Source organism: Haliotis rubra, unplaced genomic scaffold (assembly GCF_003918875.1).
Source record: "Haliotis rubra isolate DU_JTF1 unplaced genomic scaffold, ASM391887v1 Scf638, whole genome shotgun sequence".
NCBI lineage: Eukaryota > Metazoa > Mollusca > Gastropoda > Lepetellida > Haliotidae > Haliotis > Haliotis rubra.
This window is the reverse complement of record NW_025767344.1, coordinates 440298-453934: the sequence shown is the minus strand read 5'-3', so window position 1 is coordinate 453934 and position 13637 is coordinate 440298. Positions and strand designations below refer to the sequence as shown.

The window sequence follows — 13637 nt, the reverse complement described above, 5'->3', positions numbered from 1 at the left end:
TACACTCTAAAACAGATTACTAAACAAGTTAGCACATTATGAATTATGGAGGCGGCCATTTTTGTTGTAAACATCCGGTTTATTACAAAAGTGTCAATGATGAATTAGACATAATAAATGTTTAATAATATTTATCTGAACATAATTTGAATATTTGAAATAATATGATATCGAAGAAGACAAAATAAACTTCGAGAGCTCATCGTCAATTAACTGAAGTTAGAATGATATTTGCATTGGAATTCGCCGTTCGTATAGATTTCATTCCAAATGTTTTCGCAATGGTCGTCAACTTCCGGTTCTGCACAAGCATGTTCGACGGATCAAGTAGTGACGAGGACGGTGAATTTCAAATCAACAAGGAGTATGCAGATCGATACAATAAGTGGAGGAAAGCAGAGGAGCTACAAAGATGTAACTACACTAAGCTGTCATATTTCCTTATCATATAAGATGTTCTCAGTGTCGATGAAGCCGAGTTACAATGAGGTTTTTAGGGACCGATAATTTATGGCCTAGGGGTTAGGGGGTTATGATGATTTTATGGAGAAGCATGTACAATGTGAATGCCTCCCCCCCTAGAATTTATGCAGAAAGTAAGTGACCCCGCCCTGCATGTCATGTACAAAATCAATTACCACCCCCACCCCCACATCTTCCCATATTATTTAAGCAAAATGTTTAAATATACCCTATGTACAAAATTGCTGACCCCCCTAGTACATGTGTACAAAATAAATGACCTACCCCTGCCTCATCAGATCACAAAGTCTTAATGTTACTGTTGTGGCTGTGTAATCACGGTCTTGAGTCATATATCATAGTGTTTTCTACACTGAACAACATCCGTTGATGTCTCGATTATCACATGACCTAGTGTAAAACATTTGGCCACTAACCTTCTTAAATACAACTTTATCTTAAATAAAAGCCATCATTCGAGTATTTACATTGTCTGTGAAGCAACCCGCCTCTTTAATATAGCGTTAGAAAAACTATGATCTGACAATACACATGGATTTATATAAGGGATGAGATATGTGACTAATTCAAACCACCACTTTTTGTGAGAATCCAATTGAAATTTGTTATTGCTTGGTTCTACAGTGCAGAAATTTCAAACTTATCGTGCTGATTGGCTGCAAATCATAATACATTTTTAGAATTTATAAAATCTCTCTTACTTCATTACTTGCCTCCAAATATGTTGTCATTATTTTGAAAAGCAAGATGTAACACATCAACATCTGTACCAGTGAAGACTTCACAACCTATCAATCCCATCTGACAATGTGACATGTTGTCTTGTTTGTTTTTCAGTGAAGGACAAATATGGAGACGTGGAAGGATCCGATTCTGACTCTGACTCTGAAAGCGAGGATGAAGATGGGGAGGTAATCACAAGTAATAGAAGTCTCCTCCGCCTCAGTTGTCTTCATCACTTACTAAATTACATAGCATGTTCACCACATGACTGCAACGTAAATTACAGGATGCCTTTGTTTAAACTTCCTCAGCTACTGATTCTTGTCCTTCAGGCACTCACTGCAAATCTGGAGAAAGGTTGGCTGAAGACCCTTTCTGCATTGAAAAACAAGGATCCAAAGATCTACCAGAAAGATGTCAAGTTTTATTCAAGTAAGTGGAAGCACGTTATTTTGGCACATTTAGTTCCTGGGTTTCAGTACTTCTTAAACTGTTTGTGTGATATTGTTAATAAAACATTTCGACCAACCAAACATTTGGGTATGAAGTTTTGCTGGATGAAGTTATTTGATTTCATTAATCATTAGTCTTTCAACATTAGTTCAGAAGAGATAGGTTAACTATTATTCCTTGTAGTTTATAGGCTATTCCCAAATTCCTAATGCTCTCCATATATTGTAAATCGACAAAGTTTTGCGGGCAGTATTCCTTATTATCTACAAATCCTTGCATTCAGTGTTGAACAAGTCAGCATGAAGCATAAATAATTTTTGCTGAGTGGGATGCTATTTGTACCGACATCTGTCCTCTGTTGGGTAATAGAATGTTTATTGTAACCAGACATGAAAAGATGAAGATGTAAAAGCCGTATAGTATGAGCTAATCCAATTCATCACTGTAGTGTATTGCCATTGTACAAAGAGGCATCTAGCACATGCTATGACATATGGAATGACATCATGATCTGGCCTGTTGTACTACAACCATGCTTGAAAATAAGAAAGCTTATTGTGAGTCCAATGTATGTGTGATCATGGATCAAATAAATTATGGTTCTTACTGTGAAACGATACATAGAAACATACATAACAATCACAAGGTGTAACATATATTATATTTGGGATTGCACTTGCTTAGTAAAGTTCAGATTCTAGTACCTTTGTTGGGTGGACTTGCCTACATACAAATCATTCATGACTCATGACCTTGTATTTATAAAAGCTTGTCAGACTGAAGTAATGTGGTTGAATATGTTTGAGCTGAGACTCACACTCTACACCCACTCAAACACACACACACACACACACACACACACACACACACACACACACACACACACACACACACACACACACACACACACCTCTGGATCCGCCTATGATTTCCCAATGCAGATATACGCGGAAAGACATGTTTCCATGTATTCCTTAAAGGTCACATGCAACGTAAAACACAACTTTGCAGATTCTGATACCTTTCGGTATGGACTTACCGAAACAAATCGTCAAAAATGCAAATTCAACTTATAAAGTTCAAAAATAACGCGATGAAAAAAAACGTGCGAAATCGGAGTTCAAACGTTTCACTAATTTTCCCCCGACTTTTCTGGGGAAAACGGGTTTCAACAGCTGGGCTGTGCTCATAGCACGTGCGCAGTGAAATAGGTTCGCGCAGCTTGGAAGCGGGTTGTCGGGTGAATACTTACTCGGTGAAGGCTTTGGTGTGAGCTATTTTTCTAATGTTTTGTTGATATCTCACAGGCGCGAGCTTTTATATGTTATGACAGTAAATTAACTGTTTATATAATTTCATTTGTCTATTTCACCACACGTTCTTCTTACCGAGTCACTTTCTCAGTTCGATGCTTAAAAGCAATGTCATTATTTAGCGTTGTACAGAATTTCTAACTGTGATATAGATATGTCGTTGTCACAGACAAAACTCAGTGTCTTGTTTTATTGACACCTGTGTGTCTGCCTTCCTGTCTGACAATATTCAATACACAGCTGCTATCACTGACCACATGCAATTTGAACTTAACACCAATCAGGCTATACACCATAAACAAAATGCATTGATTTATGGCCCGAGTTCGGTCTCTGTCACATTATGTAATTACACAGACAGGCAGGTGTGATACTTGTACACATGACATGTTATGATGTCTGTTGATTGCAAAATGTTATACACAAAAAATGAGCATGTATTTACAAAACCAAACATCTCTATATATACACACACAATGAGCCGTGAGGGCATCTGCAAATGAACCAGCCGTTACACTTGAGTGCACACCCACCCGCTCTGACTGGGTTCGGTATCCCGGCTGCTTCGTTTCTTGGGAAGTAAACCGAAGTACACAATTTTGCACTTTTGATTTTTCGATTATGCGCTTATAATTTTGTTTATATGTTTTTCATTACCAGCAATGTATATTATATGTCATGAATAAGTGATAATTGCCGTTGTCAAGCAAGAGTGATACATGAAGTGTAGGAGCTGCATATATATACTGTATATAACAATGAAACAACATAATAGACAAAGGAAACAACATAATTGCCATGATTGGCTAAGCAGTAAGCTGATGAAGCCAATAAGTACATAAAGGATAGTGAGTGGAAGCCAGAGATGTAGTTACAATGAGATGTTTATATACAATGGATCGCGATGTTTATGTCGATATACTGGGCTTGGTGGAGGAGTGGATCATAAGCAGATGGAATGAAGTATCCTTGGTCACGCGGTTGATGGTAGGCTTGTGGCGTTTGATGTGAATGGCTTCTGTGAGCTTGCGTTTAGTGAAGTCCGTTTGGTTGTTGGCCGAGAATGGTGATGTCGGACCACTCTATTTGATGATTGGGGTTGGCTTTGATGTGGTCAGAGATAGCTGATTTGGTGTCGGAATTAGCAACAGAGGTGCGATGTTCTTTGACACGGGTGTTGATGGGTCGGGATGTTGATAATTGTGTTTTAATTATGTTTGATTTTTTGGTTGCATGTGACCTTAAGACACGATATTATGTGTGAACAAATGGATAACTAGACAGGTTAAAACAAGGTAATATGAATAGGTTTGGTAATTCACCAACAAGGTAATTGTGACGGTGATAGGATAAAGACACTGATAATTCATGCATTGTAAAATATCAGAAGTTGGTTTTTGTGTCAAGGTGATGAAGAAGGCAGCAGCGGAAAGGAAAAGAAAAAGAAGGACAAACCACTGTATCTGAAGGACTATGAAAGGAAGCTGATCCTGGAGAAACAAGGGTTGGCAATTCACCGATGGAATATTCAAAATAATTATTTAAAAACTAAATAGTTTCATTGTATTTACCATGTTTGACATATTTAGCACTTAGCTCAAATCTAAACTTGACACCTATTATGATACCCTAGCAAAGATGGTTAATTATTTCGAAAGTTTTAAAATCACACAAAACTGTCAATAAAAAGGTATGGCCATTTGTCACAAACACCAACATACTTCGGGATTCCCGCTCGCCTTAGTGATGTATGCTGAATATTTTCTTGTGCTTTGTGCACACATGCCAATTTTTTTGCAGAGAATGGTTTGCATACATACATGCAATAGTGAATTCTGATCATTTTTACACAATACTCAGTAATTACCATGTGCATGGAACACTAGAAATACCATGCCAACAAACATGCTAATTTAACCATGCAATTTCACCAGCTGCTTATGAAAAGTGTTGATTGTATATCTGGACTGAGTTCAGAAGGTACCATGGTATTGGCCTTAAAACTGATTACATCTCATCAGGTTAGCATAGTGAGATTGTGTACGAAATATCTCGACACGGGTTGACTTTCAGTGTGAAGAAAATGTGCTGTTGTGTGTAATTTGTTCTGTAAGTAACATATTGTTAATCTTTGTAGAGTTGTTATTCATCTGTCTGCACTGGTAACTGACCTGTTCTGTGTTCAGGGACTCCAGCAGTGATGACAGTGACTCAGGCGTTGGGGACCCAGACCAGACACCCGGCTACTACAAGCAACAGGAACAGCTTCGGAAAAGGTCAGTTGTACACCCGACTGTGCATGTGTCCTCCATGATGCTTTCACTTTAGCTGACTACTTCATCACGTTTGACAATGTCGTGGTAGTCAATCTAAACCTTTCTGTGTGTTTTGTTACATAGTGAACTGTTGCAGAGGGTTTCTTTGTGTTTGTATGACCTCTACCTTCGCCTTGACCCTGGCATTTGTGAGAACTGACCATGTCCTCCACTGCTTACTTGACTGCTCTGATTGTGTGAAGCAATGTACACAGTTGTTTATTCAGTAATCAGGCATGGGATACAGGTGGCCTACAGTACAGGTGTTTTCACAGGTGACATCCATGTGATACAAGCAGAGCGAAACATGTGTAAATAATGTTGAATGTGTGTTCTAGCATTGTCCTTTATGTTGAATGTGTGTTCTAGCATTGCCCCCTTATGTTGAATGTGTGTTCTAGCATTGCCCCTTATGTTGAATGTGTGTTCTAGCATTGTCCTTCATCATGTTGAATGTGTGTTCTAGCATTGCCCTTTATCATGTTGAACTTGAATGTGTGTTCTAGCATTGCCCCTTATGTTGAATGTGTGTTCTAGCATTGTCCTTCATCATGTTGAATGTGTGTTCTAGCATTGTCCTTTATGTTGAATGTGTGTTCTAGCATTGCCTCCAATCGTGATTGTGTGTCAAGCATTGCCTCAAATGTTGAATGAGTGTTCAAGCATTGCCCCCAATGTTGATTGTGTGTTCTAGCATTGTTCCTTATGTTAAATGTGTGTTCAAGCATTGTCTTTTATATTGAATGTGTGTTCAAGCATTGCCCCCAGTGTTGATTGTGTGTTCACACATTGCCCCCAAGTTGATTGTGTGTTCAAGCATTGTCCCTAATGCTGAATTTGTGTTTCACCATTGTCCTTTATGTTGAATATTTGTTCCAGCATTGCCCCAAATGTTGAATGTGTTCCAGCATTGTCCTTTATGTTGAATATTTGTTCAAGCATTGCCCCCCAATATTGATTGTGTGTTCAAGCATTTCCTCCAATCATGATTGTGTGTTCAAGCATTGCCTCAAATGTTGAATGTGTGTTCCAGCATTGTCCTTTATGTTGAATATTTGTTCAAGCATTGCCCCCCAATATTGATTGTGTGTTCTAGCATTGCCTCCAATCGTGATTGTGTGTTCAAGCATTGCCTCAAATGTTGAATGTGTGTTCCAGTATTGCCCCTAATGTTGATTGTGTGTTCCAGCATTGCTGAGGCAGTGGTTGAGTCAAGCGACAGTGATGAGGATCTGCTGACTCACAGGGTCAAGACACAAGATGAGGAGGTGAATATACATGTCCAACAGTATCACTACTGCTACCAAGCATGGGGTGGCACAGTAGCCTACTACAACACAAATCTCCATGTTAAGTTATGCCACTTAGTGATCCGAGGATGTGCTGATTCAGATCTTAAATTCAGGTCAATTATTATTCTGTCAGCACCATACATATTTAAATGTGAAAGACTCATGTTGAAAATTTGTGGTATAGATAAAGAGTTGAAGAAATTGCCAGGATCATTAGCTCATCCAATTGACTCTCCATTTGGTGGAGATTTCTTTGGATTTTGTAATTGATTTTTACTTCTTTTGTGATACGAGCAGACTGACATTAGGATCAGAAGGTTACAGTGTTGATTAATGATGTATTATTGAACCCAAGCGGAAGTTTGGAACTCTAATCACTTGCTCACTAATATTCCAGAAAGATGAGGAGAAGGAATACCTTGCATGGCTCAAAGGTCAGAAGAAGACGTTGAAGTCGCACCAAGCTGTGAAGGAGGAGCTGGTAAGATTTGACCTGACTACTACCCGTATTAGCTATTGCACATGTTTCAGATGAAGTACTTGCCTGATCACGTCATTTGATAAGGGTGTATGTGTACTTCTGGATTTAAATATAATAGGTTTCTCACCAATGTCAAGCATTCTGATTCAGTTTTGTACACAGCAACAATAGTTGAGCAGGTGTTCAAAAGATAGTGGTGGCACATTTGACTGTTATCTAGCAGAGTATTCCAGACTGGGGAAGAATTGATTTTATTACCCTGCTGTTACATGACAAAAGTAATTCACAATCTGCATGGTTGTTCAGGAACCACTGAGGAAGTACTGGAATGATCCCAAACTGGATGAGGGGGAGAAGTTCCTGAAGGACTTCATCCTGAACAAGAGATACGTCGACAAGGATGCAGAGAGGTAAAGCTCAGGGACATAGATGTAGATTGGAAGAGCATACCAGAATATTACCATGGACCAGTTCATGTATGTTTGGTGATTCAGAAGTACATAATCAAATGATGTCCTGTTTTTCTGCTAACCTAAGGATTCCTACCTATGACGAGATTGTGGATGACAGTGAAGACATCTCTGACGAGGAATATATTGAAATGCAGGAGAAGTTTGAGAGGAAGTACAATTTTCGTTTTGAAGAACCAGGCGCTGATGATGTGAGTATTTAGGGAATATGTGTCAAGCAATTGTCTCAGTTTGCAGTACATGTTATCTGGTAATTTTTGGATTAAAAGCTGGATTACAATTTCTGTTATATAATAGTAAGAAATATCTATAGATTTCTACCTCTCAGGAAATGCCTTACCTAAAGTGCTGTTTTAGATGGCAATACAAATTTGGTTGAAGCCAGGGCTGAGCAGTGCAGAGCTTTCATAACAGAAATGTTTATTCTTCACAGCTTTGTAGTAAAGGTCATGTATTTATCTTGTTTTTTATCTTTGTGTTAACTTTGCTTACTGTCACAGATTAAGAGTTTCCCGAGGAGAATCGATGACTCTGTGAGGAGAAAGGACAACAAGAGAGCTGATCAGAGAGTGGCTAAGAAAAGCAGGAAGAAGGAAGTAAGATATCAACTTCCTGTTGTCATGGTTACCTCAAAGACTGACATCTTCTTGTCCTTAAGAACAAGAACTCATGCATCATTATTGAAAAGTTATTCCATCAGTGGTCATGTATGAGTCAATATTCGAATGATGATATTAACAAAAGTACATTTTTAAGACTATTTAGTGTGTGGGACTGGTTCCTACATGTATATGAATTAACTAAAGTTTCATAAAGCAATTGGATATGTACATGATTCACATTCCTGCTGCATGGATGAATGGAAATGACAGCAAATTCTTTATTGATGGTCTTGATTGCAAGAGTTATTCCCCTTACAGGAGAAAGATACCCGACTTGATGAGCTAAAACAGCTGAAGAAGATGAAGCGTCAGGAAATTGAGCAAAAGATTGAACATCTCCGTGAGATCACTGGTAACAAGGACATTGGCTTCAGCTCTGCCGACCTGGAGGGTGACTTTGACCCTGAGGAACATGATCGTATGATGCAGGTCTGTGAGATCAGATGTGCTTCATTGTATTAGGAATGGATGCTTCTGTTTCGACCTGTAGAAAAATATCATGCATCATGAATATTTTCAAAAAAATGTTTGATATAGGAAATCACAAGCTGGTATGCAAGCTGACATCAACTTTTACTTTTGGTTGATTGACAAGTCATCAGGTTGTACATTTGTTGCAGCAATACTTCGCTGACGAGTACTACGGGGATGGAGACGAGGAGGAGGTTAAGCCACCATGCCCTATGGAGGATGACGATCTCCAGACAGGTGATGCACATACTGTTATCCTTAGGGGGTTCAAGGTCGGAGTAGGTCCCCAGTACCTTGTGCTATCACACTAGATCATTCAAATGGTGTTTGGGAGGTTAGACTGTTGAAACCATGCTTTCAGAAAGTGAGGAGTAGGATTTGGGTAAAAATAAGGGATTTCAAAAGAGTAACAGCAGCATGTTGTTGGGTGTGAGGATGATGAATGTGGCCTTTGTTTTGGAAGTGGGAATGACATTGTTTGCTGAAATAGCTGAAATGTTTTTTTCAAAGAGATGTATATGAATATATGCCTAAATTTCTGACACAATTTGAGACTGGAAGGGAAAACTGTACTTGGAACATTTCTGTAACCTTGCTGGTGGAGGGATAACGATGACCTCATTGTTTGTCATTCAACATTCCTACATACACATGAAGTGTTGTTATCAGATCTTGTTTTGTGTTTATAGACAACTGGGACTACTGGGCTGGGGAAGAGGAGAACAAGGACGAGCTGTACGCTGATGACCCAGGCTTTGTGGTAGGATTATTTGTACCCTGGATACACCTGGGATGGGTGGGAGAGGGTTACGGATGTCGTGAAGGCTGCACAGGTAGCTAAGTAGTAGGAGTTAGATCCTTTGGACATGCCAGAAACCTGTCGTCATGGTATTCAAAACCCGTTTCGAGCAGATCATGCTGCCAGGTTTATCACATGCTCATGGGCTACCCCAAAATGGTAAATATGTACATGTTGCTTTTATGATGCATATCCTTTCCATCATAGTTGTACATTAAATTGGCACCGGTCTGGTTCCAGTAGGAGAATGACGCTTGGCTCTCTGTTGAATCAGTAGGTTCGTCCTGTGTATTTTACTCTCTTCCTTGGTTTCACTAAAGTGCTAGGGGCTAGTGGGGTAGCCCAGTGCTGAAAGCGTTTGCTCATCTTGCCATGGTCAGCAGTTTTTGTCTGTGGTATTGCATCTTACATTTATCATCTGTAGTCTACTTTTTATGTTTGTCTGTCATATTTAGTGATCATTTTCTATTGCCATCATATCTGATGTTCATTGTCTATCGTCACATGTGATGTCACCTGTTGACAGATGGATGCAGATTATGATCCAAGTCAAGACACAAGGTCAGAAAAGAAGAAGAAAAAGAAGAAAAGTAAATTAGCACAAGCTCTTTCTAAGGAGAAGCCTGTCTTCAACCCAGGTAGATACTGGACTACATTCATGACTTTCCTCTTCAGTCTGTGGAAATAAGACAGTTAACAATGACAGTGAATAAACTGCCAGAGAGGTCTGTCCTGAATATGACATGGCCTTTCATTACTGTTTTCATTTCCAGTGATTGCCATTTGTACTGTACTCCATTGTCCATTGGTTAATGGAGGATGAATGTTTAAACGTGTCATGTGGTGAATGTCATGGGGTATTTTTTCAATTGCAGATGACAAGTCATTTGAGCAGTATGTTGACGAATACTACAAACTCGACTATGAAGATATGATCGGAGACATACCATGTAGATTCAAGTATCGGACAGTGATGGCCAATGACTTTGGTCTCAATGTCAATGAGGTAGATGCATATTGTCGTGTGTCGTGTCTTTGTCAATGTAGGAACCAGTCAGTAATTATTGGTCTGGATAAAACAAAATACACATATAAGAGGAGGTCATGGTGTTTTGCATTTTACCTTTTCAGGCTAGGTCATGTCAGGGACATGGGAATGGTCATCAGAAATTATATTAAAGCATTATTAAGGATGGAGGGAACTTGGAGTGTTTCAAATCATTGGAGCATTAGAAACTTCTGACACACAACCCCAGTCCCCATGTAATAAATGAGGGGTCTCAAGGATACCACATCATGTTTCTGTTTTTTGGGATTGAAGGTTATCAGAACATTGCTGGAATGAATGACAAGCAGTGATTTTGTGATTTTATCTGCATTATGTGTTGTCTACAGATTCTAACGTGTCGAGACAAGGAGCTGAACTCATGGGTGTCGGTGAAGAAGATGAGTCAATACAGGTGTGTAAATATGTACAATCTGGGCAAACATGTACAGGTACAGAGAGGCAGGGAGACATGAACATTCGAGCAGTACAGTGAGTTTTAGTTTTAGTTTTACGGCGTACTCAGCAATATTCCAGCTGTATGGCGTCGAGCAGTACAGAGGTGGCAAACATGTACAGGTACAGAGAGGCGGGGAGACATGAATATTCGAGCAGTACAGTGAGTTTTAGTTTTAGTTTTACGGCGTTCTCAGCAATATTCCAGCTATGGTGAGCTCAGCAATATTCCAGCTGAGTTTTAGTTTTAGTTTTACGGCGTACTCAGCAATATTCCAGCTGTATGGCGTTGAGCAGTACAGAGGTGGCAAACATGTACAGGTAGAGAGGCGGGGAGACATGAATATTCGAGCAGTACAGTGAGTTTTAGTTTTAGTTTTACGGCGTACTCAGCAATATTCCAGCTGTATGGCGTTGAGCAGTACAGAGGTGGCAAACATGTACAGGTACAGAGAGGCGGGGAGACATGAATATTCCAGCAGTAAAGACGTGGGAGACATACAGAATAGAAGACGTGTACAGTTAAAAAATGGAGAGGTGGGAGACACACAGGCAGGGAAGACATGTTCAATTACGGGAGATATGTAGTGTGTTTACACATGTACAGGTGTAAAAACATACAGGTGGGGAAGATTGTACAGGTGTCTGTGCAGGTTCAGATAAGTATACAGAATAAGTAAACAGGCACAGCTAGGGAGGGTGTACAGGGTTTACAGCCTGTATGACAATATGATTTGTTGTTCCAGGAGTGAAGGGGAAGAGAAGCGAGACCTGTCAGTATACAGACATCGGGCAACCACCAAGAAGAAGACCAACATCTTGACCTCACTGCAAGACAGGTAACAGAAGATAGGCAAAACATTTTCACACATTTTCAGAACTGACATGATAATGTTTTCTGAACATTTAAATGTAGCATGGCTGTAAAACTACACAATGGTTAACACAGATGACACTCAGTCTTTATTACTGTACCATAGTTTCTGTGGACAGGGCTGTTACATAGAGACAGAGACATTACTCTAGATATATGTTACATCCAGCCTCCTACATCAAAGTGTGTGTACAAAGGGTCATTACTCTAGATATATTACATCCAGCCTCCTACATCAAAGTGTGTGTACAAAGGGACATTACTCTAGATATATTACATCCAGCCTCCTACATCAAAGTGTGTGTACAAAGGGACATTACTCTAGATATATTACATCCAGCCTCCTACATCAAAGTGTGTGTACAAAGGGTCATTACTCTAGATATATTACATCCAGCCTCCTACATCAAAGTGTGTGTGTCTAAAGGGACATTACTCTAAACCGTTGACTCATATATAGTCATTATGGTTTTACGCTGCCTTTAGCAATGGTCTGTCAACATCACAGCAGGAGCACCAGAAAAGGAACACACTGTACCAGTACAGGGAATAGAACACAGGTCTTGAGCGAATGACTTAACCATACGGCTTAACCCACCACCTTGATTCATTTGTAAATGTATTTCCTTAGATGATCTGACATTCTCCTTATCAACAGGGTTCAACTATATAGGGCAATTTTTATTATGCATTGAACAAAAGATCTGTTTGCTTGGCATTTTAGAAGATGTGAGTAACATACATTTTATGATGGCATCATAATGGAATAAGGCTGTTTTCACTTGCCTTTATCATTGAACATATTTTGATGCAGCACCAACTGTATTTCAGTGTGAAAAAGGAACCTGACAGTCCCAAACCCAGCACCAGCTCCACAGCAGGAAGTGCCCATGCAACCAGTCAGTCAAGGAAGAAGAAGAAAGGTGGCAGTGGCCAGGTGTTTGTCAAAGGTGAAGTAGACTCTGTGAGTGACACAGCAAAGGAGGAGGATTGTGCAGATGTTCCTGCTCTTGGGAAGAAGAAGAAGAAGAAAGGTGGCAGTGGCCAGGTGTTTGTCAAACATGACGTAGACTCTGTGAGTGACACAGCAAAGGAGGAGGATTGTGCAGATGTTCCTGCTCATGGAAAGAAGAAGAAGAAAGGAGCTAACGGCCAGGTTGTTGCCAAAAGTGAAGCTGATTCTATCGGTAGCATAAACATGGGCAAAGGGGTGGATCGTGTAGACGGTCCTTCTGATAAGAAAATGAAAAAGAAGAAAAAGAGGAAGAGAACTGAGGAAGTGACCTCCTCCCAACATGACAACGACAGCGCAGAAACACATAGTCCAAAAAAAAGCAAGAAAGCCAAGTTGGACAATGGTGTGCTTGATACAAAAGGCATGTCCACTCAAGATGGTAAGAAAGATTGTGAACAGTCACCGAAGAAACCCAAAAACAAGAAAGGAAAGAAAAAGAACTTTGGAATGTCAGATGACAGGTTGAAGGCATATGGTATTGATCCAAAAAAGATCAGATTTATGAAAACAGACAATTTTAAGAAGGAAAAACAGCAATAGGATATTCAGAATTTGTACATATGAAATAAAAACAAATTATAAAGTCATTAGTTTTTTTGTCTGTCACAGTGATAATCCTGTTGATATTGCCTGCTACACTGACGAGAACAGACATATCAAGTACTTTTCTTTTAACTAAAATGGCATATCTGCATTTTGTCAATTATGTGTCAGGCCAGTCGTCATTCCAAGTCACAAATGATTGCATACCAAGCACTGTCACTGTCACCATCATTTACGTCAGG

General features: G+C 39.6%; 1 protein-coding gene across 1 annotated transcript; it reads left to right on the top strand.

Annotated features, from left to right (window-relative positions):
* The first annotated feature begins 265 nt into the window (after positions 1 to 265).
* On the top strand, positions 266 to 13428 carry LOC124256734 (protein KRI1 homolog). The gene is made up of 18 exons (XM_046690697.1): positions 266 to 414; positions 1321 to 1394; positions 1539 to 1638; positions 4380 to 4476; positions 5159 to 5248; positions 6477 to 6555; positions 6977 to 7060; positions 7367 to 7470; positions 7598 to 7721; positions 8031 to 8126; positions 8451 to 8621; positions 8813 to 8900; positions 9353 to 9423; positions 9989 to 10100; positions 10338 to 10468; positions 10858 to 10922; positions 11710 to 11802; positions 12669 to 13428. The coding sequence occupies exons 1-18, from the start codon at positions 282 to 284 to the stop codon at positions 13390 to 13392; spliced, it is 2436 nt and encodes an 811-aa protein (XP_046546653.1). The 5' UTR covers positions 266 to 281; the 3' UTR covers positions 13393 to 13428.
* The last annotated feature ends 209 nt before the right edge of the window (positions 13429 to 13637 follow it).

What these genes read in the sequence shown, in the direction of transcription:
- LOC124256734 (XM_046690697.1), top strand. Translation starts at nt 282, where the DNA reads ATGGTCGTCAACTTCCGGTTCTGCACAAGCATGTTCGACGGATCAAGT. An exon ending in CTGATGACCCAGGCTTTGTG is followed by an intron (nt 9,424 to 9,988) that starts GTAGGATTATTT and finishes ACCTGTTGACAG; the next exon opens with ATGGATGCAGATTATGATCC. An exon ending in TTGACCTCACTGCAAGACAG is followed by an intron (nt 11,803 to 12,668) that starts GTAACAGAAGAT and finishes ACTGTATTTCAG; the next exon opens with TGTGAAAAAGGAACCTGACA.